The sequence below is a fragment of the Macaca nemestrina genome, unplaced genomic scaffold (genome assembly GCF_043159975.1).
Source record: "Macaca nemestrina isolate mMacNem1 unplaced genomic scaffold, mMacNem.hap1 Scaffold_110, whole genome shotgun sequence".
NCBI classification, from domain to species: Eukaryota; Metazoa; Chordata; class Mammalia; order Primates; family Cercopithecidae; genus Macaca; species Macaca nemestrina.
The window spans coordinates 111825-136329 of NW_027257593.1; the positions used below are offsets into that span (position 1 = coordinate 111825).

General features: G+C 46.3%; 1 protein-coding gene across 30 annotated transcripts in view; it reads right to left on the reverse strand.

Moving 5' to 3' along the window:
- Positions 1-24505, reverse strand: part of LOC139361225 (disco-interacting protein 2 homolog C-like) — a 113565-nt gene that overhangs the window by 22991 nt on the left and 66069 nt on the right. For 18 of the 30 annotated variants that reach the window (XM_071089792.1, XM_071089791.1, XM_071089794.1 and 15 more), the window contains 2 exons: positions 21908-22117; positions 19280-19414 (listed from right to left, as the gene is read on the reverse strand). In XM_071089792.1, coding sequence (XP_070945893.1) covers positions 19280-19414; positions 21908-22117 — 345 coding nt within the window. Of the gene's footprint in view, positions 1-250; positions 15396-19279; positions 19415-21907; positions 22118-24505 lie in introns of those variants that run through there. The other 12 variants (XR_011618789.1, XR_011618788.1, XR_011618787.1 and 9 more) reach the window with 12 other exon arrangements.

Consider the following 24505-nt stretch of genomic DNA (forward strand, 5'->3'; position numbering starts at 1 on the left):
TGCAAAGAGTTGTGAAAATGCTCAAGGTGATGTACTAATGTATACATTACATTTGTGGAAGTATTTGAAAGTGCAGGATTTACATTAAACACTTCTCTTGATTTTTGTAATATCTACCTGTCATTTTCCCATTTGATTAATAGATGTCAGAGGGCTTAAATTTTGAGTGCCTGAATTCACTGAAATTAAAACTTCTTACATCAAATGTAATTGAACTGAATGTAGCAACAGTGCATACTTTTAGAAGTACTGATTTAAAAAAAATATATAAAAACACATATCCATGAACATGCAGATGGGGGCAACATATTAAACCATGGAAGTAGAATTAGTATTGTTTTCTGAGAAGACAAATTTTTAAAAAGTCAAGGGGTTTTATAACTTTCTAGTTTCCAACTTATTTGCCCTAAAGTGGAACATTGACAGCAGCAGAAGAGGAGATCCTGGGCCAGTGCAGGCTCTGGGAGCAGCGGGGTGAGTGCTGGAAGGAGCTGGCTGGAGGCAGAGCAGGGAGGTGCTCAGGCAGGCCAGGACGGCCTCAGGGCACGCGGCTCAGTGAGTGAGAAAAAGTTCACATTTCTTGGAGAGCCCTTGACTCTGCCCACAGAAAACCCAAACTCCTTCCAACGGGGATGTGCATCTCATGTAAAAGTTGTTACTCCCAGAAAGAAAACCAGTGGAAGTAGAAATTTTACGTATGCAGAAATTACTTCAAATTTGTTTCTAACCTTATCCTTTTCTTCCCCCATCTTAATGTGTGGTGACTTTCTGCAGGTGACGCACACATCTTAGGAGAGCGCTGTATTTCAGTTGCTGTTGGCTCTGATGTGACTTTGTGGTGTCCGATGTTCTGGTTCTGAGGTTCTGCCCAGAACGTGGCTCCTCCCTGCTGAGTGTTGCTTGTTGAAGGCCCGTGTGGAAACTTTTCCTGTAAGCTCGTTGACCGCAGCAGTCTTGGTTCAGAAACCTTTGGACCTCCTGAGACTTCACACAGCCTTCTAACCTTTCTAGTGTGACCTTTTCATTTTACTGTTCCCCATTAACCCAGATGTTTTCCAGAATGTAAGTAATCTGCTGAATGCAGGGTCGGGGGTGCCCTCCGTTGGCTCTGGGGAGAAGCATGGCTGTTTCTCCGGGTGGAGCTTCCCGCCCACCATGGTGTGCTCCAAGCCGCAGCAGGGTTCTTTGGCAGAAATAATCGTCGAAGGCCTGCGTGGTATGGCTGTGGGTATGCGACCTCGCGGCCATACCGGCCCCTCCCCATCAGTGGTACCACAGAGAGGAGCAGGGGGAGGCCTGATGTGCTTCTGAGACTGCGTCGTCCGTGTGTAACTAGACATGCAGAGAAAGTGTTGGAGATGAGCAGGAGACGGTGTCTGTCCCTGATGAGCTTAGCCGTGCCCTTGAGCGGGTCAGGTTTCTGTGCGGCTGATCTGGACTCAGCCTGGCTGTGGCAGTGCAGGTGACTGCTGGGCTTTGGCAAGGCTGCACCCACTGTCCGTCTGAAACGGCCCCCTTCCCAGGCTCGCTGTGCCAGCTGGGCGCCCAGGCCTGATTTCCCGCCAGGACGGAGGCCCTGTGTATGTGTTGGGGAAGGGGGAGGTGGGAGTCCTGCTTTATTGCCGTATCCAATGCCACGTGGGGTCAGCACTCAGGAAACATGTGCTGTGTGGGTCAGCGATTGAGTTCAGAAACCTGGAAAATTCAGCAGTGTAGGCTTTGGCCATGACCTGTCCAGCCCTGCGGCTCTTTGTTTCTGTCTCTGAATTTCCTGCCATAGCATCCTCCTCCTTCCAGGGGCCCCTGTTCCCATAGGGCTGTTGGCAGCTTCACAGGTTCCTCTGCCTCCCCTCCCGGGCCCTGGTGTGGCTGGGGCAGCTAGTAGCTATGCAGATCCCACAGCCAGTAGACGGTTGGTGCCAACGTCTTGGGCCTGGGTTACCTGAGTCAACGACTCCAGTACATGGCTGAGCTTACCCCGAATGTCTGGATCGGAAGGCCTTGGGTTGCAGAAAGGTGGGAGTTCGATATCAAAGGACAGCCTGCAATGCAGAAGGGGAAATGGCTGTGCTGGATGGCCAGCTAGAGGAGTCTGTGCAGAGCCTGGGACCCGGTGCAGACACAGAGCTGACATGGGCAATGCAGTGACACGGCCACCGTGGAAGTGGGCAAAGTTACAGGCTTCAGACCGATATGGAGGGGCTGGTCTAAAACAATCCTCATTTTCCTTTAATCCTAGCAACTGCTGGCTTTTGGGGTGGGGAAGTGAGATCTGTGGTGGCCGCGAGGAGAGACAGGGATTTTAATTAAACCCCTCTTTCTGGGAGAGGGGAGTAGCCTTTTCTTTAGGACGGTGAGCATCGTCATCTCAGGCAGCTCAGGCTGCTGTAACGAAACACCATTGACTGAGTGGCTTATGAACAACAGGAATTTGTTTCTCACAGTTCTAGAGGCTGGAAGGCAGGATCAGGGTGCTATTGGGTGGGTTCTGGTGTGGGCTCCTTCCTGGTTGGCACATACCTTCTCTCTGGCCCTGATACAATGGGAGGGTGAGGGATTTGCTGGACCCCTTTGTGAGGCACAAATCCCATTTAAGGGTCTCCAGCCTGAGGAACTCATCACCTCCCAAAGACCTCCTGACAGCATCACATTGAGGGTGAGGATTTCAACCTGTGTTTTGGGGGGCAGGCAGTTCGTAATCGTCACCCTCTTTGTGTATTTCTGACTCAACATTGAGTCTGCCTTTGGCTCTCCAGGGGACAGAGCCTGTGTGGACACTGAGCAAGGTCAGAGCTGCAAGCATGTGCACATCGGGGGCAAGGGAGCTGCCAGGGGTGTGAGAAGGGGGTTTCAGCGTCAATCGGAGCTGCTTTCCTGGCAAATGTACTCATAAGCTATCCTGGCAACATTTGCTTTTCACGAAGAGTCGATGAGGCAGTGGGGGCAGCAGGCGGTGTTGCCAGAAGCTTGGAACTGATGGGCAGCAGAGAAGGGGCAGAGGCCACGACCTTGGGGTGGTCAGCAGTGCCAGGTGTCTGCCCTCCAGGACTCACGCCTGTGATTGTGCGGAGACTGAGCCGACCGGGGCTTGCCGGCCAGTGTGGCTCTCATGCAGGTGATTATCGGGGTTGGTTTCTATGTAATGTTCCCTCAACCTCATGCCCCCCCCCCCAACAATTTCTGTGCCTAGCAGAAATCATGCTGCATTTCCTTGATGAAGCCTTGAGTTTCCTGTGGAGATGTAGGAATAGCACGATTTGGCTCACGTCAAAATACTTTGCAGTGAAGCTGCACGGAAGAGGTTTCTAGGCTTCCATTTGACGTTTTCAACAATGCCTGAGTGTTACAGGACTGTCTTGCTTGTTAAAAAGCACCAGATGAAAAAGGCTAGTAGTTAATTATGGAGACTTTTTACATTAGCACAGAGACGGTGGCTTGAGGCAAATTCAGTGTAACGTAGGTGTGTTTGTAAGCCGTCAAACGGACCATCTCTCTGCGGGCGACACATGTTTTCCGGTATTGGTTTTGTTCTGTAAAAGGATGACTGGCATGCGGTACAGTCGTTCCAAAATTCACCTGGAAGGTGTCCACATGGTGCTTTGTTTTCTCCTGACATTCTGGGCACCACGAGGAAGTATTCCTGTCTTCAGCACTAGCAGGAGACTTTTCCTGAACACCTGCTCCTCTTTGGCGTTGTGGGTGTGAAGGGGTCAGAGTGACCCTGTCTTCATGGAGCTTTCAGACACCATGGGGATAGTGTGGCACAAGTGTCGGGCTCAGGTGGGACTCAGGTGGGACAGAGGCTTTCCCCAGAAAACAGCTGCCGATTCCAGGACGGCCCTCCTGCATCATGTCTGAATTAAGGCTGTTCTATTACAGCAGGGGTGTCATGTTAACTGGAAGTGCGCTTTTGTTCTGGGCAGTAAGTAAATTAATTGTACATTTGCCAAGGACAGTGAGGTTTGATTTGATGAATCCAGTAGGGAAAAGGAGAAGGGGCGTGGCTGGGTGGGGACGTGTGTGATGGGAGCAGAATGGAGCAGCCATCCAGGCTGTTGGGATGGAGGGGCCGCGCCCGCATTTTCATGGGGTCTGTCGCTGTTTGTGCCACTAGACCTGAACCTCTGTCTCTACAGTAGTAACGCATCATTCACGTCCCAGCAGGCCAAGTCCTCAGGAAAATGGGGCCAAAAAGTAGAAAACCATGACCGTAGAAGGCAACGGCACGTGACTGAGCTTTCTGGGTTGTGCGTCCTTGTGATAAAAACAGTCCTAACTGAGCTGAACACCAGAATGAAAACGAACCTTCCTCCGTGCTGAAGTCGGAAGAGGTGTGCTTGGCTATCCGCAGTGCCTGCCTGTTTGGGCGGTGATTACTGCAGGTCACACGTGCTGTACAGGAGGAGGGCAGTGAACTCTGGAGCCAGGCTGGCCGGGTGCAAGTCCCAGCTCCATAGCCAGCTCTGTGATCTGGGACAATTCACCTATGTCCTCTGCCTCTCGGTTTCCTCCTCTGTAAAAGGGGGGTAATAGTCGCATCTATCTGAAAGGGCTATGTGAGAATTAAACGACCTTGTAAATGTAAGGGGCTGAGAACAGTATCTGCTCTTGGTGAGCAGAAGGATGACCAGGAGGTGACCAGCAAAATACCCCTTTCGAAGCCTCAATACTGTTCTGTAGTGAGCAAAGACATAGCTCCTCTCTGGACGAAGCCATTAATAGTCGATCCTGGCAGGCAGAGTGCAGATTCCTTCAAATCAGAAATTTGAACTCTGGCCAATGACTGCTGTACTGATTAAATCTTAGGATTTGTTGTTAATGGTAAAGTAGTCTACAAAAACAGAAACAGTCTGAAGGAGTTTGAGAGGGTGTGGGCTCAGCTGCAACCTCTCCTCCCAAGGCCGTTGGTCAACATCATCTCTAGCCCTGTGGAAAGACAGAAGCAGTGAAGAAAATGTCGGACAAACATTTGGTGTGTTTGTACACTTCTCCCAGAAATCCTAAATGCTTTGCATGTTTCAGCTAATAATTCATTAAAATGGATTATGCTGACCATTTTATAACCTACTTCACTGCTCTCCTGTCTAAATCCATCCCTTTGTGACACATTTTTTTTACACTTGGCTCATTTTTTCAATTGTGTTTGCTGTCTTACTCCCATGTAAAGGATAAATGTGCATGTTTGTTGATTTGACTGAGACAGCTAATGCTAAATGTCTCTGTTCCTTGAATGTTGACTTGTGATGGTGTCATTTAAGTCTCTTCTCTTACCCCTTGAGTCAGCAAAATATTCCGTGTTACTTTGAGCAAAACTTGCTCATTAGTGTTATGGAGAGTATAAAAGCAAATGGAATAAGTTTCCTGCCTTCAGGAGGATTGAAATCTCAGTCGGTATGACAGCATGGATGGGAGTCGGCTCAGTTTGCAGCTTTTAAAACATGTTGGAATCTTTCCTCTGCCACTTTTGATGGTGAGACCCTGAGCAAATCATTTCCACAAGCATCATGCTCTCCATCTATGACATGGAAGTAAAAATAGCAATCTTGACAGAATTGTGATGACTACAGACGTGTACCTAACCTCTTATTTACTGCCTCCCGATAGAAGATATTGTAACTCATCCCATTTGAGAGCAGGTGGTGATCACCCCATCCTGTGAGATTCAAGTATAAGTATCTGGAATCCCCCATCTGCAGGTGAGGAAGACCCAGCAGCCCTCACAATGTCTTCTGGAAACTGGATTTTGTTTGAAGGGTGAACTGACTCCAAGTTTCTTCTGTTTTCACGTATTGTCCTTCCTACGTGGCTCCTGGGGTTTTTCCCTTCCTCCCAATCTACATTAACCTGATAACAGCCAGCTATGTTTTCTAGAATTCCCCTAAATTGACTCATGCCAAATACTGAATACAGTAGATTGTGAGGGGTTCATTAAATCACGATAGAGCATCCTAAGAAGGAAAGTAGACACCTTTGTTCTTAAAGGGTCTTCAGCTATCCCACCCTGGAGAAGGTTGCTGATTTCCTTTTCTCCTCGGGCAGTCTTGTTACTATGCATCACTTCTTTTCTCTGAGATGGAGTCTCGCTCTGTCACTCAGGCTGGAGTGCAGTGTCATGATCTTGGCTCACTGCAACCTCCATCTCCTGGGTTCAAGTGATTCTCCTGCCTCAGCCTCCCGCGTAGCTGGACTACAGGTATGTGCCACCACACCGAGCTAATTTTTGTATTTTTGGTAGAGACAGGGTTTCACAATATTGGTCAGACGGGTCTTGAACTCTTGACCTCGTGATCCATCCACGTTGGCTTCCCAAAGTGTTGGGATTACAGGCATGAGTCACCGTACCCGGCCTGCATCACTTTTTATGCCTCGTCTTCATCCTTACAGCTTCTCCTTCCTAGTGGCCTCAACTCCCAACCCCGGAGTACGGGTCACAACTGTCCATCTTCATGCACCACAGCTTAATTCCCCTTCTTCTCCTCCCCACCATGCCCTATGGGCTGCTTTTCTACAACCAGAGTGGAGACCCAGGGAGATCTGCTAAACTAAGACAGTGCTCACCCCTGGGAGAAAAATCTACTTCCCAGTTCTCAGTCCTGCTAAACTATTGTTAAGATAAAGAAGGACCATGATAAATCCTATTGGCTAAGAGAAGAAGAGTCTCCATGTTGCCATAGGACAAGAGAGGAGGTGACAGAATCTGCAGCCATTTGGTCGAATATGTGATATGTGAGTCATTCTGAGGAATACGTTAAAATTCTGTAGTCAGATCTTGGAAAATGGTAGTTCCAGCAGAGGGAATAATATAACAAAAAACCCAGGCAGAAAACAAGTGTGTGTGTGTGTGTGTGTGGAGAAGAACAATAATGTGATGTGAATGAAGGGTTCGGTGTCATGAGTGAGAAATGGCTGACCGAAAGTAGGGAGATGCAGAGAGGAAGATACCACGGGAAGACTGAACATCACATTAAGTGATTTAGGTGATTCTGCCTGCAGTGCAAATATTTTGGGCTCTGAAGTGAAGTCATCAAAAGGTTTACGTCTGTAATGGAGGATTGGTCTAGATAGCCTCTCAGATCCCACTCGGCTTTGAGATCCTTGATTCCGGGTCACACCTGCGGGTCTGGAGGGCAGTTCTGCAGGGTCATGAAGGAAGGATTCCAGGAGGCTGGGACACGAAGGGCATTCAGGTGACCACATCAAGAGATCAAGTGGGGTAACAAAAGCCTGAACTAAAAGGAATGCAGTGTAAATATGAAGGAGAAAGAGGAAATGGGAAACTTACTAGAAACGATAAGTAGAGAAAAAGGGGAACGTGTGATTCCAAGGTTTAGAACAGTATTTGTAAGTTACAGTCCCACAACTTCTTGCATAAACAGTATCTAAGAGAGTCATTTTAAGAAGAAGAGCAAACTTCCAAGTTCCACTGAAAGACATCAGCATCTCTGTGGAGTGAATTGGGGAAAGAGAATGAAGAAGTCTGCTCAACTTTTAGACACACAAAATGTGAATTGAATTGCATGAGTGACAACAATGTGAAGATATTTAACAGGAGCTCTTTTTTCTCTTTTTGGCCTACGGTATTTAATCCTTCTATCATTATCGTCCTTTCTCTAATTTGATGTCTTTGAACCTTTATTCAAAAATCTACTACGTATATGTAACATGTTTGTGAGATTATTACTAGACCCTCTAGGAGGTTTCATTAACCCAGTTTTCTCTTATTATACCAATACCACACTATCTTGGTAGTTCAGGTAAGTCCTCCACCGTTTTATTCCAAGTTGTCTTAGCTCTGTTGGGTTCTTTAAATTTCCAGACACATTTTGGAATCCGCTAGTTCATTTCTACTGAAAAATAAAAATAAAAATAAAAATCATGCTGTGATTTTGATTGGAATTGCATTAAACCTCTGATCCACAAGCGCAGAACTGACATCTTAACAATATTGAGCCTGCTGATCCATGGACACAATATATCACTTCATTTATTTAGTTCTTTAATTTATTTCAACATCACTGCCTGCTTTTCAGTGTATAGATCTTACACATCTTTTGTCAGATTTAGTCTGAGGTATTTCATGTTTTGATGTGCTATAATATTGCTTTGTAAATTTCCATTTCCAATTATTTCTTTGCCAGTGTATAAAGAGATATTGCTTATGTGTTTAGCTTGTATCTTGCAAGCTTTCCAAACTCACTTATTAGTAAGTAATTTATTATTATTAGTTTTAGTGGCTTTTTGTGATTTCAGGAGATTTTCCACACAGGTGATCACGTCACCTGCAGATCCAGATAGTTTTAAATCTTTTCTAATAAGGGTGCATTTTATATATTTTAACTTGCCTTATTGCACTGACTAGACTCCAAAAAAATGCTGAAAAGCAGTGAGGAAAAAGTCATCAGGTGGGATGGTAAATACAGCCCCTGTTCTTCCATTTTGACCTGAAGCACCCAGTGTGATCATTTTCTCATTTGATTTTCGTGAGGACTTTTTGTTTCCTTTTTTTCCTTTATTTTTAAAAAATACACTATCTTTTAGGCAGTTTCACCTTCACAGAAAAATTGAGGGAAAGGTGCAGAGAGTCCTTCTATATGCCTTCCCTTCCCCCACGTGCACAGCCTCCCCCACTAAAAACTCTCCTGCCCAGAGGGAGCGTTTGTAACAATTGAAGAACCGACGTTGACATATTGTCACCCAGAGTCCACAGTTTACATGAGGGCTCCGTCTTGGTGCTGGTTCTATGGGTTTGAACAAAGGTGTCATGACATGTATCCACCATGATAGCATCGTACAGAGCAGTTGCACTAAAATCCTAAAAATTTCCATGTTCCACCTCATCATCTCTCCCTCTTCCCAACACCTGGGAACCACGGATAGTTTCACTCCATAGTCTGGCCTTTTTCTGAATGTCCTTTAGTCTTTTCTGATGGGTCTCTTTTGTGTAGCCGTGCATGTTTAAAGTTCCTAAGTGTCTTTTCATGGCTTGACAGCTCACTTCCTTTCAGTGCTGAAGAATATGCCATTGTTTGGATATATCACAGGTTATTTATCCACTCACCTAGTGAAGAACATTTTGGTTTCTTCGTTGCCTCCAAGTTTGAGCAATTATGAATAAAGCTGCAATAAAATTAGCAATTATGATTAAAGCTTCTATAAATGTCCGTGTGCAGGTTTTTCTGTGAACACAAGTTTTCAACTCCTTTGGATAAATACTGAACAGTGCAATAGCTGGATCACATGTTAAGAGGATATCTCGTGCCCATCAATGATACACTGGATACACAAAATGTGGCACGTATATACCACGGAATACTATGCAACCATAAAAAAGAATGGGTTCCTGTCCTTTGCAGGGACATGGATGAAGCTGGAAGCCATCATTCTCAGCAAACTAAACTAAAAGAGGAACAGAAAACCAAACACCACATGCTCTCACTCATAAGTGGGAGTTGAACAATGAGATCACATGGACACGGGGAGGGGAACGACACACACGGGGGCCTGTTGGGGGTTGGAGGCAAGAGGAGGGAGAGCATTAGGACAAATACCTCATGCATGCAGGGCTTAAAACCTAGATGATGGGTTGACAGGGGCAGCAAACCACCATGACACATGTATACCTATGTAATAGACCTGCACATGTATCCAAGAACTTAAAGTAAAATTTAAAAAATAGGGAGTATAGTTTGGTAAGACAATGTGATAATTTTACAAACACAAAACATGTCATACCCACTTCCCCACCTCCCTCAAGTGCTTTCAACAGCATCCTGTTGCTGTTATTAAGAGAATAAAGCATCTACCATCATCTCCCAGCCCCTGCCTGCCTTCCTTCATTCTTGTCTTGTGCCACTTTCTCCCGTGCTTACTTCCTTGCACGTGCCTGTTTCCTGCTGCAAGAGGCATTCTGCAGCACCCCCATCTCTGTTTAGACCGTGGTGTCCCTACACTCCACCGCCCTCAACAATCAACCTCTACTTCTCTCCAGACTGCAAGGGGATCATACCTTCCAGAATGCATCAGTTTTCTACCTCTCATCCCAAGATACGCCAGATTCTTTTACAGCATAAATTTAGAGAACCCCGCTTCCCTTTCTTTGGTGTGCTTTCCTGAATTCTTCATCAGAAACCCATTAGAGTGATTGTCTTATTAGTGCCCATTCTCCCCATCAGGCTGCAGGTTCGTGAGAGCAGGGGCCACGGTCATGTTGGTGAACCACGGTATTCTCAGTGACTATCCATGTGCTTAGAAAGTATTTGCTGAATGAGTAAATGGGTCTGCAGTTCCAACCAAAGCTAGAAGCTTGACTTTGGAAGAATGAAAGTAGATAACGTCTCCAAAGCAGACCCCATAGCATGAGAAAAGAAAGGAAGAACGGAGGCAGAGCTGAAGGATGAATATCGGCACAGGAGTAGGTGAGAGTTCCAGAAATGCTGGGTTTTCACGTGTTTTTACTTACCTCCTATCTGTGTTTCCATCTCTGTGTAGCGTGACTCTCACATCCCTCTCAATTTCTACATTTCTTTACTGACAAGGACAGAGGTAGTGCATTGGACACACTACTAACCAGCATACTCTCTCGGACTTGCAAGGAAATGTAGAGAAAACAATCTAGAAATGGTATCTCAGAAGAAAAAAATATCAAAAATATGAGAATAAATGTGGGAAAAAAATCAATGTTTAAAGACAACTTCTCAACATATTTAGGTATCTCTGGGACCTAAAATTTCATCAGAACTCCCCACACTTCTTTCTTTTTACATTGCTCTGTGTGTGTGTGTGTGTGTGTGTGTGTGTGTGTGTGTGTGTGTGTGTATTCAACAGAAATCTACCAAAAAAAAAATAATAATAATGCTATTGCTAGAATAATGCTACTACAGGGGAGAAAAATGTAATCTTTTCTTCCACCCATCTTAGCTTCATTGGTTGGGGTTCCTATAACAAAAGACAGATGAACCCCCAAAAAAGCAAGCGGAGGTTTATTAGCATGTATATTTCATATATACATGAGAGATACACAGGGAATGAGGGAATCTCAAAGAGACAGCTCAGACCTTTCTTTTATATAACATCTTCAACAAGGATAATAAATGTTTCTAGAAGTGCCAAGACAAAGTAAAAGGACTTTGGGTCATTGGGGGCAACAAATTGTGGGAAGGCCAATAAATGATAGATTTTTGTGTAAATTCCTCTGGTGCTGTTTCCTGAATAAGGGTCTGAAGTTGTCTACAGAGATTGAGCTGCGTCCTTTCTGGCAGAGAGGGGAGAAAGGGCACTTTTGTCTTTGTATAATATGATTATGTTGTGTGCTTTTCAGAAACTAGAGGGAAGGCCAGAGCGCTTCTTAATTGCTTTCAGCTCAAAATATTTTAGCATGGCGTGTTGTATTCTCTGCACTGTTCCTGCTGCAGATATCTCTAAAGGCATCAGTCGCATCCACAGCACTACTTGTGGGGAAATATTGAGCAGAACTGGAATCAAATGTATAATTCAGCCCCATAGAATCTGAGCCACAGGACAGAGAGAACTGCCCGGGAGTCAAAGCAGACACTGAGCAGCTGACATTCTAAGAGTCTCCTTCCAGTAGATCGGCGCATAAACTCAAGTTCTTTTCACAGATTTGTCTGTGTTTCTTTTTTGGAAAAAAACATAACCCTGTAGCGAAAATGTCTACTTCACAGTGCACCAAAACATCTGGAGCCTTAGCCAGAAGCAGCACAGACCCAGGCAGCCTGGTGATGTCCGGCGGGGGCAGCCCATAAAATCCATCAGCATGTGGCCCTGCGAGCCGCCACCAGTAACATATGTTTACATGCTAATGAATGTCAGGCTCATTTAGAACAAATTTGCATCCATCAAAGTCAAACAGCGAGCAGAGCAGCACATTTTCCTGTGTGTCAGTGGCCCCTGAGATACCAGGGAGAACTTGAATTGCCTGACCCCTTCAACTTCCAAGCATCCCAGAGGGAAAATGCAGACCCCAGGAAAGGACTGTGCTGGAAACCATTTGTTCTTACAGATGTCCGGAGTAGTCTTGTGACTGACCCAAAGACTCCCCTCTGAGGGTGGGGGAGACCTAGGTTAGGAGAGGGTGAACCGTGCTGCCTTCTAAGACCTTCCTTCTAAGGGAGGTTGGGAGAAACCCAGAGTAGGTGGAGGTGAGCCATGCTGGCAGGACCTTCCTTCTAAGGGAGGGTGGGGAGACCTAGGGTACGTGGAGGTGAGCCATACTGGCAGGACCTTCCTTCTAAGGGAGGGTGGGGGAGACCTAGAGTAGGTAGAGGTGAGCCATGCTGGCAGGAACTTCCCTCTAAGGGAGAGTGGGGGGACCTAGGGTAGCTGGAGGTAAGCCGTGCGGGTAGGATCTTCCTTCTAAGGGAGGACGAAGTGTGCTTTGCTAGACTCTGCGCTTGAGTCTCAGCGTGGCGGACCCAGATGGGAGCAAGTCACTTCTATCCTATGATTCTGGGTGTCCTCATCTGTCATGGAAGGTTTGGTTAGATGAGCTTAAAGTCACTCCAGTTGCAAAGCTGTGTGACTTGTAGATACATGCCAGTGTGAATGACTCACTTCACTTTTACAAGTTGCACAGATAGCCAGGCTTCCCCTTGTATCAGTCAGGAGGTCCCAGAAGACTTTGTCACAGGCAAAGAGGTGATTAAAAGGAGTCACTGACGGGATTCTTTGGAGATCGGTGGGCAGGGCCCAAGGGAAGTGAGAATAGCACTCCCCAGATTATGGGCAAGGGATGCCTGGGGAGGGGCTGCTAACGTGGACAGGCATGAGTAAGAGAGGACTGAGGACAGCTCCTCTCCCTCCTCCACCTTCTACCTGCTGCCAGCAATGAATCCAACCAGCAGCCCTAGGCCAGGCCAGGCTCCCAGAGTCAGAGCCAGGAAGAAGCCAGGCACATGGAGAAGCCACTGGTCCCCACCAACACCAAGGGTGCAGTAAGAATTTTGATGGAAACATTTAAAAACTCATTCAACAACTTCCTATCTCCCCAACCAGCCTCTACATATGATTCCACCTTTTCCGACTCCTGAGCCATCCTCAGGGGTGTCACAGGGGTGGGGCTGCCTGCTCTGCCCAGGGCCTGGGACCCTCCAACCTTCGGAGGTCTGGAGTCCCCTCTCCCCTCCCTGGCAGCAACTGTCTTCTCTGCTGTCAAATTATCACTTCCATCCTCCCACAACACATGAGAATTTAAGACGGGATTTTGGTGGGGACACAGCTAAACCATATCAAAGGGGGGACCTGGGGCTTCCTCATGGGGCTCTGGCATGAGCTTGGGTGACACAGGTTATAAGACCCCATCTGCTTCAGGTTTAATTGCATACCCCAATATTCCCAGGTTGTAGTCCTAACCAAGGACCTCAGAATGTGTCTGTATGTGGAGATAGGCCTTTTAAAGAGGTGATGAAGGTAACGAAGTCATTAGAACTGATGCCCTTGTAAGAAGAGATCAGGACACAGACATCTATTGAGGGACAACCGCACGAGGACACAAGAGAAGATGCCATCTGACAGTCAAGGAGAGATGCCTTAGGAGGAGCCAGTCCTGAACCCACCTTGACCTTGGACCTCCAGACTCCAGGACTATGAGAAATACATCTCTGTCTTTTCACAAAACTGCCTGTGGCAGCCCAACCAGAGCCATGCGCCATCTTTGGTTCTCAGAAATTCCACTGGTTTTTATACTCCTGGATTTTAGGAGGCCCCTGGATGACCAGCATGTGGCTAAAGTTAGAGAAGGAGTTACTTGTGTAAGAGAGCCCCACACATCTCTGAGCGGACACCGTACAGCCCATGAGATATTGGGTGTAGTACCATCCTCTCTTCCCTAGGATATTAAGAACAATATCACAGGAGGGGTGTACAGCCACAGCCCCTGCGTCACTGGGAGCAATAGCATCTTCTCCCCCTCTCAATATAAGGAACAATATCCCAGGGTGGGTGTACATCCCCTGTGATATTGGGTGTAACGTCATCGTCTCCCAATGCGGATATTAAGCATAGTGTCACAGGGGGGTGTATACCTTCTCCGCTATCGGGAATAATATCCTCTCCCCTCAGGACTGTATGCAAAATATCGAAGGGGTTTTACAACTCTTGCGATATGGGCAGTAATATCATCCTCTCCCCACCTAGATGTTAGGAACTCTATCACAGGCGGCCGTACATTTCTTGCGATATTGGGAGTCATATCCTCTCCCATCATGGATATTAAGAACAATATTACAATGGAGGTGTACCACCCACTGCCATATTGAGAGTAATATGCTCTCCCCTTCGGGATATTAGGAACAATATCGCAGGAGGTGTGTACAACCTCTGCGATATTGGGAGTAATATCATCCTCTCCCCCTGAATATAAGAAACAATATCACAGGAGGATGTACACCCCCTGTGATATTGGGAGTCATATCATTTTCTCTCCCTCTGGATATTTGGAACAATATCACAGTGGGTGTGTACACCCTCTGCGATTTTGCCACTAGTATCATCGTCTCCCTCCCAGGATATAGGGAACCATATCACAAGGAGGTGTACACCCCCTGCGATACTGGGAGTGATATCGTCCTCTCCCTCCCTGGATACTAGGAACAATATCACTAGGGAGTGTACACCTCCTGCAATATGGAGACTAATATCATCCTCTCGCCCCCTGGATATTAGGAACCATATCATAGGGGTGGTGTACACCCCCTGTAAAATCAGAAGAAATATCATCCTCTCCACCTTTGGATGTTAGGGACAATATCACGGGGGAGGTCTACGCCCCCTTCGATATTGGGAGTTGTATCATCCTCTCCCACCCAGGATATAAGGAACAAGACGACCGAAGGGAGGTACACCCACTGCCATAGTTTCAATAATGTCATCCTCTACCCCCTGGCTGTTAGGAATAACATCATAGTGGGGTGTACACTTTCTTCGATATTGGGAGTGATATCATCCCCTCCCCGCTGGATATCAGGAACAAGTCTATTAATTATTAATATTAATAAATATAAGAAAAATTAAGAGTAATCATCGACATTAATAATCACAATAAAGATAGTAAAATAGTTAAAAATGTTAACGATTAGCATTAATAATCAGTAGTAATATCACTACTAATAAAATAATGATATCAGCAATTGTTACTTAAATCAATATTAAGTGATGCTGGTAATAAAATAACAATATTAGCAATTATTTTAAGCATGCATAATCATATATTTAAAATAATTATCCATAACAGTATCCTATTAATAGTATCATTGATAATTGTTAATATCGATCATGGATGTTTAATAATTAATCATATTACTCCTAATACCGCAGGGGGTGTACACCTACCTGTGATGTTGTTCTTAATATCCAGGGACAGAGAGCATGGGATGTTGTTCCTAATTATCAAGGAGGGGAGAGTGCAATATTACTCCCAATATGACAGGGTGTGTACATCCCCCCCAAGGCACTGTTCTTGCCATTCAAAACAAGAGAGGATGACATGACTCCAGATATCGAAGAAAGTGCAAACCCACGTGTGATATTCTTTCTAATATCCAGAAAGGAAGAAGAGGATAGTAATCCTCATATGGCAGGAGGGGTACACTCACTCTGATATTTTTCCAAATATGCCGGGGGAAAAGAGAATAATTGCATTCCCAATATCGCACCAAGGGTTGTACACCCCGTGTGAGATGGTCCTTCATAATGTTTCAAGGCGGGAGGGATGATATTATGACATATATGGCAGAAAGTGTACACTCCCCAGGGATATTGTTCCCATGATCCTGGAGGGAAGGGGATGATATTACTTTAAATATTACAGAAGGTGTACATGCCCCCAGTGATATTGTTTCTAATTTCCACGTGGGAGAGGAAGATATGACACCCAATAATGCAGGGAGTACAAACAGTCCTGGGATATTCTTCTTAACATTCAGGGAGGAAGAGGATATTACTCCCAATACAGACGGGTGTACACCCTCTGACGGTGTACACACTGAGGGTATACACCCATCTGTGAAAGAGTTCATAATTTCCAGAGAGGGAGATGATATTACTCACAATATCATAAACAGGCTGTGAGTCCACCATGGCCCCTAATAGCCAGCGGGAGGAGAAGGGGTGGCTATTAGTCCCCACCTTGTGGGGGTGCCTCACCCCCCTGCGAGGTGACTCCTAATAGCCAGAGGGGGAGAGGGGGTGGCGATTAGTCCCCACCTCGCGAGGGGTGCCTCACCGCCCTGCGATGTGGCTCTTAATATTCGGGGGGGAGAGGGGGTGGCTATTAGTCCTCACATCGTGGGGGAGGTCCTAAAATAAAATATATGTTAACTATTTAAAGGTGTGAATTTTATTACATATAGAAAAATGTGCGTTTAGCGTACAAATGTGCACATTTATGTCAAATACATGAAAACACATAATCCAGGTGTTTCGGTTCATACCACTGTAGAGACTTTTCGGTTTCTTTTCATACAACTGCCCAACTGGGGCCCAGAGCCAACACCCACCAGCTGTGTCACTGCGTCTGTTGTTTTACTGTCACACACTGGCCCTACCCCACAAAAAAAAAAAAAAAAAAAGCCATGGCATTTAATAAAAAATTAATTTTACAACGTTATTAGAGATGACTTGTAGTCCTCTTTGAAGAGACTGCAGCATGTGAAGGATTTCAAATACAACTGTGTTCTGGGTCTCCTGATCTAAGGACCTATCCGCACTGGTGGCTTTAGCAGTGCTTCATGCAAACTTCCAGAAGGCATGTGTGTCATGTCTAAGAGCAAACTAGAGTTCACGCCTCAGCACTGTGTGCCTCCTCTTTCTTCCGTCCCACGGGCACCGTCTTCTCCCAGGGAGCTGGTGCTGTGCTCTGAGGCTCTGTCCCACCAGTCCCTGCCAAGTCCCTGGGGCCACTGTGGAGAACCAGCCTCCGTCTGTCAAAGTGTGTTGTGCAGAAAACAACTCATCCAAATCTGTTTAAAAACCACACATTTGCGACGCCTCTAGGCCTCAGAAGGTGGAGGCAGACAGGTAAAGGCAGCTGCCATGGGGGCTGAAGTTCAAGCCGGTCTGTCCGGCGACTGATGGGCACTGTCTGCAGTGAGCCACTGCACATTTAGCGAGGCTGTCTGGCCCCTCACCTCTGCCAAGCCTCCACCCGTCGAGTCTGGCCTGGATTCTCACACGCCTGCACAGCCTTCATCTGGTTCATAACTCAGCTCACAAAGGGCCCCATACAAAGGCCCCCGTACCGCGGCAAGGACGGCGGTGGTCACACCTGTGGTCATTTATCCTCTCTGCATCTAGCTCCTCTTCCTGAGGCAACAGCACCTCTGAAGTCACAGCCTGGCCTCCCAACTCTTCCCCGTCCCGGGCTTCTTGGCATGTTGCTCTGCTGCACACACCTCAGCAAATACTGCTGATTAGCCAGAATCACCCAGAAATCTCTTAACCTTGATTCTGACTGCTTTTATAATTTGTAATATTTGTACTTCTGGTGTGATTTGAGGAACAACAAATTTTAAAATTAGAGAAGATGTGGTTTTTATTCTCTCCTTTCTACTTGCAACCTTGAAAATTCAAGTAGCAGCAAGGGTTTGTTGAGAGTAACTTCCACCAAATAGAACCTATTACAAATGTACTACAGAGTGTCAAATAACCACATAGATGTAAAATAGAGATGCAGACACAGATATAAAATCCAATGGTTAAACCAAACTGAGAAATGCTTGCCAGTTTGATAGGCCTTCTGAAACTTGACAAAAATGTTGGCTAAGGGATACAAGATGTTATGAGATGAGTGAGATGCTTGGCCTAGAACCACAGGCTCTCTCCTCTTTACAGCAGAAAATCCATAAGGAAGTCAAATCTGAAAGAACCAGGTACCATTGAACGGCATCATCAGTCGTCCTTCCCATCCCTCGGCCAGCTGAGGTGAGTGCAGCCAGTCGTTCACCAACATCCATCATCCATCCTCCAGGCCATGGCTACACTTTACTCCCAGGCTCCCTGTCATTATGTAGATTAGGTAAATCCTAGCCACTCTCACCTTAAGCCTACCCCTGCCAGCGTGGCAATCACCCAGTCCCAACCACAGCAAGGACAGCCGTGTCCGTGGGAACACAGAGCAGCGGTCTGAAAGGAACCTGGATCTCTGAATACCTCATGGAGCAGTCACCAGCCTGGAACATCCTCCCTGACGGCTTTGCAAGACAGAAAAACTCCTTGGTTCCTCAAGCTACAATACTGCAGAGTCTCAGGTCACAGCATCCTTATCTACCCTCGTCAGGAACCGTTCAATGCTCATCAAGACATGAGAACAAAACTGCAGTGGCACAGTCACACTCGACGCAGACCACCTGCTGCTCACATTCATCGTATTAACACCAAAAAGCCACCGTGGTGGATATCCTGGATGTGGACACTCGGCGGCTTTTTGCTGGAGATGCGCTTTGTGCATTTATCGCACGACCATCTTGGCATCAGGAGCTGCAGCGCAGATGGCAGCTGTGCATGTCACAGGGAGTCTTATTCGCTGGAATCTCAGCCAGCTCCCAGCATCAGCTCCCACAGGGTCCTCTCCTCTGGGAGCACGTGCTTGGACGCCACAGTGTCCTGTGGATCCACAAAACCGCGCTGTCCTCCCTGGCCACTGTGCCTGTCCACTGTGCCTGTTGCGGCTCCGATAGTCCTCCGTGTCTACCTGTTGGGGCTCGGATAGGCCGCCTTGTCCGCCTGCGAGTCCCGTGCACTACAAGATTACGCCATTCCAAGGCTGCTCGATGAGGCTTCACACGGGGGCATTGTATTTCATTCACTGCTAGGTTCTACACTGACTTTTATGACCCCGGGGAAGGACTAAGACTTAAATAGAACAGCGGCTAGGTGATACAAACCGCCGCTGTAATCAGAACATACCAAGACCAGGCCACAGGAAGGAAGAAGCAGCCCTGGGCCGCAGCCTGTTACCAAGTCGCTGACATCTCTGTCCAACATGGATAAAAAGACCCTCTTTCCTCCGAAGTCTAAAGCAACATATCGGCCCATCTAACAGTAATTCTGTTGTACATTTAACTTCATCTTGCCCTTCTAAGTGACTGTTCACGGTCTTAACACCTGAACAAGAATTTCTCAGTTGCTGAACCACTGTTCGTTATTCAGCAGATAAAATGGCAGCAGATTGCACCCCAGGAAGAAACACACCCAGTCACGGGCACAGAACGGGACATCAGCACAAACCGTTTCCCAGAAAAAAACGCATCTCTGCTTTGGGACATACCATCCCCGGTCTCCATGAGCTCGGCGTTGCAGTACTTGGGCGCTGTCCGGGACCCCGTGGAACCCTGTGGTCGCTCCATCTGTATGGAGTGCTCTGAGGTGTACGTGGTTACGTCAGGAGGTGCAGAATGATTATCTGTAAAGAAGCACATCGTGAGTGTTTCTGGTGGTTGTGGCGTTTGCTCTGCAGGTTGAGCAAGCCATAGCTCAGGAAGAGACGGGAGCGCAGACGCTCACCCTGGGGGTGCCGTGAGAAGCCAAAGCCGATCTCAGCCACGTCTGCCACAAACATCTGGCACAAAGGGGGACCCCAGCATAACTCATGTTGCCGAAAATGGAGTAGAGTTCGGTGAAACCTCAATTTCCTAACAGGAGCCACGTCAGCGGCATTTTAACTAGAATAACGTTAGACCGGCAATGGCAGGGCGCCAGGAAGCGTGTGTGTGTTCATGGAAGGGTCCCGTTTCCTGTCGGCCACCGTCCACACAGCCCAGGGCTTTACTCGCGCTTTGGAGCCCAGGGCCTGGAAATGGAAACCCAGCTCTGAAAACTTCTGGGGATTTGGGGATGTCCCTAAAGCTCTCCGTGCCTCAGTTTCTTCATCAAATGGGAACAGTAATGGCTATGACCATGTAGGATCGGGGCGGGGGGGTTGGCCAGTGTGACTATGTTGTGCCTGGACTCCTTAGAACACTCACGCACACATGATCACAGATGCTAAGTTCTCATTCACAGGCTTCTGATTATCTCAGAAGGTCAAATGCACATCTGACTTTTTACTTCTCTTCTTTTGCCACACAAAATATTTCTGCTCTTCAAGTTTCATTATTTTGTCACAGCTTTTCCAAAAAACTCCCAAACTTATAGAAAATTTCCAGATAGTCTAGGAGGATTATCTTTGTGCCCAATTAGAAATTACCGGAACGCGATCAGCCGAGAGTTACATTTGGGTCACACTGAGCCCTGACGTACATGAGTTAGGAGCCCCTCATAGTTTGGATAAATTAATTCTTTGTACTAAAACTTCCTCCAGTATTGAAAGGGTAAACCCACACAGGGAGGCCCAAGGGCAGTGATCCATTTATTCAAAAATATGTGTTTTCCTTGGTAAGATTCTGTGCATTTTCTTAAAATTGAATAAAATCTGAGGATACAAATGCTTCCACCAAGTGGCAGAGGCGGTGTCTGGCCTCCCCGTTCACGTCTGGCAGAGCCTTGGCCACTATCCTGCAATCCAATATACACATGGAATTTTATTATGGAAAAATACGTAGCAGTCACACATTTCTGTTCAATGTTTAGCCTGCTGTGATTTCAGGTAGGGTTATTAATTCACATAAACGAGTGTACATGTTCCTGAAACTGTGTCAAACTGAAGTTTAACACTGCTTTGCATTTGAGTACTACTTTGCAAACTTTTAAAGAGTATTTCTGTTTTCTCCTTTATACTCACAACAGTTGAGAGAGAAAAATTATTGTTTTCAATTTTTTTTCCCTCACTCAAGCCTAAAGCAGGAGAAGGGACTTCAAGATCCCAGCAGCAGTAATTGGGAAAAGTGAGACAGACCCAGCTCTCCTGACAGCAAACTCCTGTTCCAGACAGAAAACAGTTGACGCTTTCAGTGTCAGTGAGCACCGAAGGGGCTGGGACCCAAGTCAATCCCAAACACCTCTGGGTGTGAAGGAGTCAGTGATCTAGAAGTGAACATTCTGGGGTTCTGGGGTGTCTGTCGGCTATCTGATCACACATGACGTCCACCTGCTTCCCACTGAGGGTTTTGCAGAGATCAGGCTTTCCTGTGGTAGCTGGTGCCGGGAGGGTCTGAGCCTGCGGCTCGTGCTCCGTCATCGGCGAAGTGGTACACAGTCATCTCCGGTTACTGCTTTAATAGAGACACACACCAAAACCTATTCAACCCAAGTCCCATACTTGATGGAAAACATTTTCTCCTGAACCATTCAAAGGCAGAGCGACGCGAGGCTCATCGTGGCTCCCCCACGTGTCGACTCTAGCTCTAGTAATTCTCACTTCACTCCTTTTCCACGGCATCTTCAAACGTTGTAGGGCAGTGATCCTAACTTTGCTCTTTTTCTAATACAGAGGATCTCCCTTGTCATAGAACCTACACAAGACAGTGCGCCACGCCCAAGAAATCTGAACACCTGTGGCAGACAGCAGCGTAAAGCGGCCGTGCTTAAAGCCCTCGTTTCCTTAAATGACTCCCGTGGTCAGGAGGAGCACACTTTAAAACCCTGTCCTGTTGACTGGGACTGTTAAGGTTTCACGCAGGAGCATAAGTGAGAAGAAAAGATAGAAGCGGATATGGCTGCAGGATTCCCCAGGAACACGAAAGGACTTATAAAACAGAAGGCCCCTGGAATTCGGATATGGCTGCGGGATTCCCCAGTAACAAGGCCCCTGGAATTCCAGCTGTGGGAGGAACCTGGGCATGAGAAAAGCAGTACAGCAGCTTCCAGAAACAATCCAACCAAAGCACCCCAGGGGCCAGAGGGGCTCTGCGCTCTTTCCACTAAGGGATTCCACAGCCAAGATACAAACAGAGGAAAACGTGCACACACAAAGGGGTTTAGACAACAGGCACAGAAAGACACTGTGAAGCGTGCTCACCCATGGGGGTCTGGGCCATGACATCCGCTAGCCTGTGGGCAGCTCTGCTGCCCCCGCTCTGCGTGGAGGACGAGGAGGTGGTGGACGTGGTGGAGCCGTGGATGGCCTGACTGATCCAGTGCTCCACTTTGATGCTGCCCTGGCTGGAGGTCGGGGCGCCCTGGGAGTCCACCTGCACTGAGCCTTCATCTTCTGAGCCATAAGAGGTATCTGTGTAAGAAGAAAGGCAATTTGCTATATGCTGTAGCAAAAACAGGCACTACAATCTCAGTCCCTCCAACACAGATTTACTTCACGCAAGTCTGAACAGTTGTTTAATGACTTTTTGCCGTAGACACTCTTGAGAATTTAAACCACTTTTCAGATAATGAACCATTTATTTTAGCATAATGAATTTTGCTTCCAAAGCACCTTATACAAACATGCTATAAGATGTTTGATACTGTCATCTCAAAGATGCACTGACACATTTCCTCTACACAGCAGTTTGGGAAGAAACCAAGTGTTTTCTTGTGTCAGTCAGAAAGTGAGAGGGCAAGGGGAGGCGGAGGGCCTGTGCAGCTCTCAGGAGTCTCAGTGTGACTATGTTTAGCCCCGAGATGGGGCTGAGATGCTCTTCTGGGCTCTGATTTATTTCTACGTTGGTGTGTGTGTTAGATACCCTTGCAGGTGATTTTTGCATCTGTGTGTTAGTTACCCATAGAGCTGATTTGTTTCTACATCGGTGTGTTAGATACCCATGCAGGTGATTTCTGCGTCTGTGTGTTAGTTACCCATACAACTGATTTCTTTCTATGTCAGTGTGTTAGATACCCATGCAGCTGATTTATTTCTACATCGGTGTGTTCGATACCCATGCAGCTCTCTAAGGATCAAGACGCTGATGATGGTAACAGGAGGGAAAGCAGAATGTGCCTCACATAGAGCGGCCCCTCCACCTCCCCGCTTTCCTCTGGGGCACACAACAAACCCTCATGTTACATTTTGCACTCAAATCTATTCACCTTTACACTATTCGTTTCTTATACATTGTCATTATTGATTTTTCTATCTGTACAAATTGGATATCTTGGATTATGAGAAAATACATCCCTTTTTTCACTATAATTCGCGAGAACATTTTTCATTTAATAACTTTTCATGCAGCACCAAGGTTTTTGGGAATAAATTGCTGCTGTATTTGTTAAACTTCAACGTAAGAATGACACTCAGAATCCTACCTACAAGTGAGTGATGGGAGGCGCTGGCTCAGGTGAGCAGCTCCAGATCATTGGGTGAGAGAAGGAGTCACAGCAAATAATCTTAAGACACTGGTTTGCTTCTTAAAAGACAGTAAGGGCAAACAATATTCACACTTATTACCACTGTCACATGACTTACGCTGTTTGGGAATTTTTTAAAAAGTTTACTTGTTAGACAAGCAATAATATTAGGAGCCTGAAAATTCTCTATCATCTTGCTTTTTTTTCTTTTGAGACAGAGTCTTGCTCTGTTGCCCAGGGTGGGGTGCAGTGGTGTCATCTCTGCTCACAGTAACCTGTCACTCCCCGGCTCAAGTGATTCTCTTGCCTCAGCCTCCCAAGTAGCTGAGATTATAGGCAAGTGCCACCATGCCTGGCTCATTCTTGTATTTTTAGCAGAAACGGGGTTTCACCATATTGGCCAGGCTGGTCTCGATCTCCTGACCTCGTGACCTCATGATCTGCCTGCCTTGGCCTCCCAAAGTGCTGGGATTACAGGCATGAGCCACTGCGCCTGGCCGACCCTGCCTTTTAAGAAAACTTACACAATTTATATAAAAGTAAAAGTAAAACTGACACAGCCTTGAGACTTTTGAGAAAGGTACACAACCAGGTGTCCATTTGGAGCACAACCATCTCCCCAGAACGTCTTCTCAAAACCCTTTCCAATCTTTCATTCCTCACTCCCACCTACCTTTTCCAAGAAACCTGCAGAATAATGTGATATAGACACTCGACAGAATAGCAGCAAACCAAGCAAGCAGCATATGAAATGGATGATACAGCATGACCAGTGGTGACTAGAATTACACACCATGGGGACAGGAAGTCAGGTTGATTTAACATTCAAAACTGAATTAATGTCATACGCGGTAAAGAATTACGGAGTAGAACCGCGTGTTAACCTTAGGAGACATAGAAAAGTACTGACAAATTCAAGAGAACGAAACTCAACAAACCATGAATAGAAGGCAATTTCCTCAACCTGTTAAAGTACATTCCTGAAAAGCCACAGCTAACATTGTATTTAATGGTAAACAATAGAATGCGTTTTCCCTAAGATGGAGAACAAGACAAAGATGTCCCCTCTTGCCACTTTTATTCAACATTATCTGGCAGGTTCTAGCTGGTGAAATAAATTAACAAGTTTAGTAATAAAGACATCCAGATTAGAAAGGAATAAAAGTGTCTTTATTCATAGATGACCTGACTTTGGCATGTAGAAAATGGCAAGAAGTACACCAAAAATTACTAAAACAAAGTTTGATGGGATCATAGGACACAAGATAAAGATATACATATACTAGCAATAAAAAACCTGAAAATAAAATTAAGAAAATCGTTCCATTCACAATAG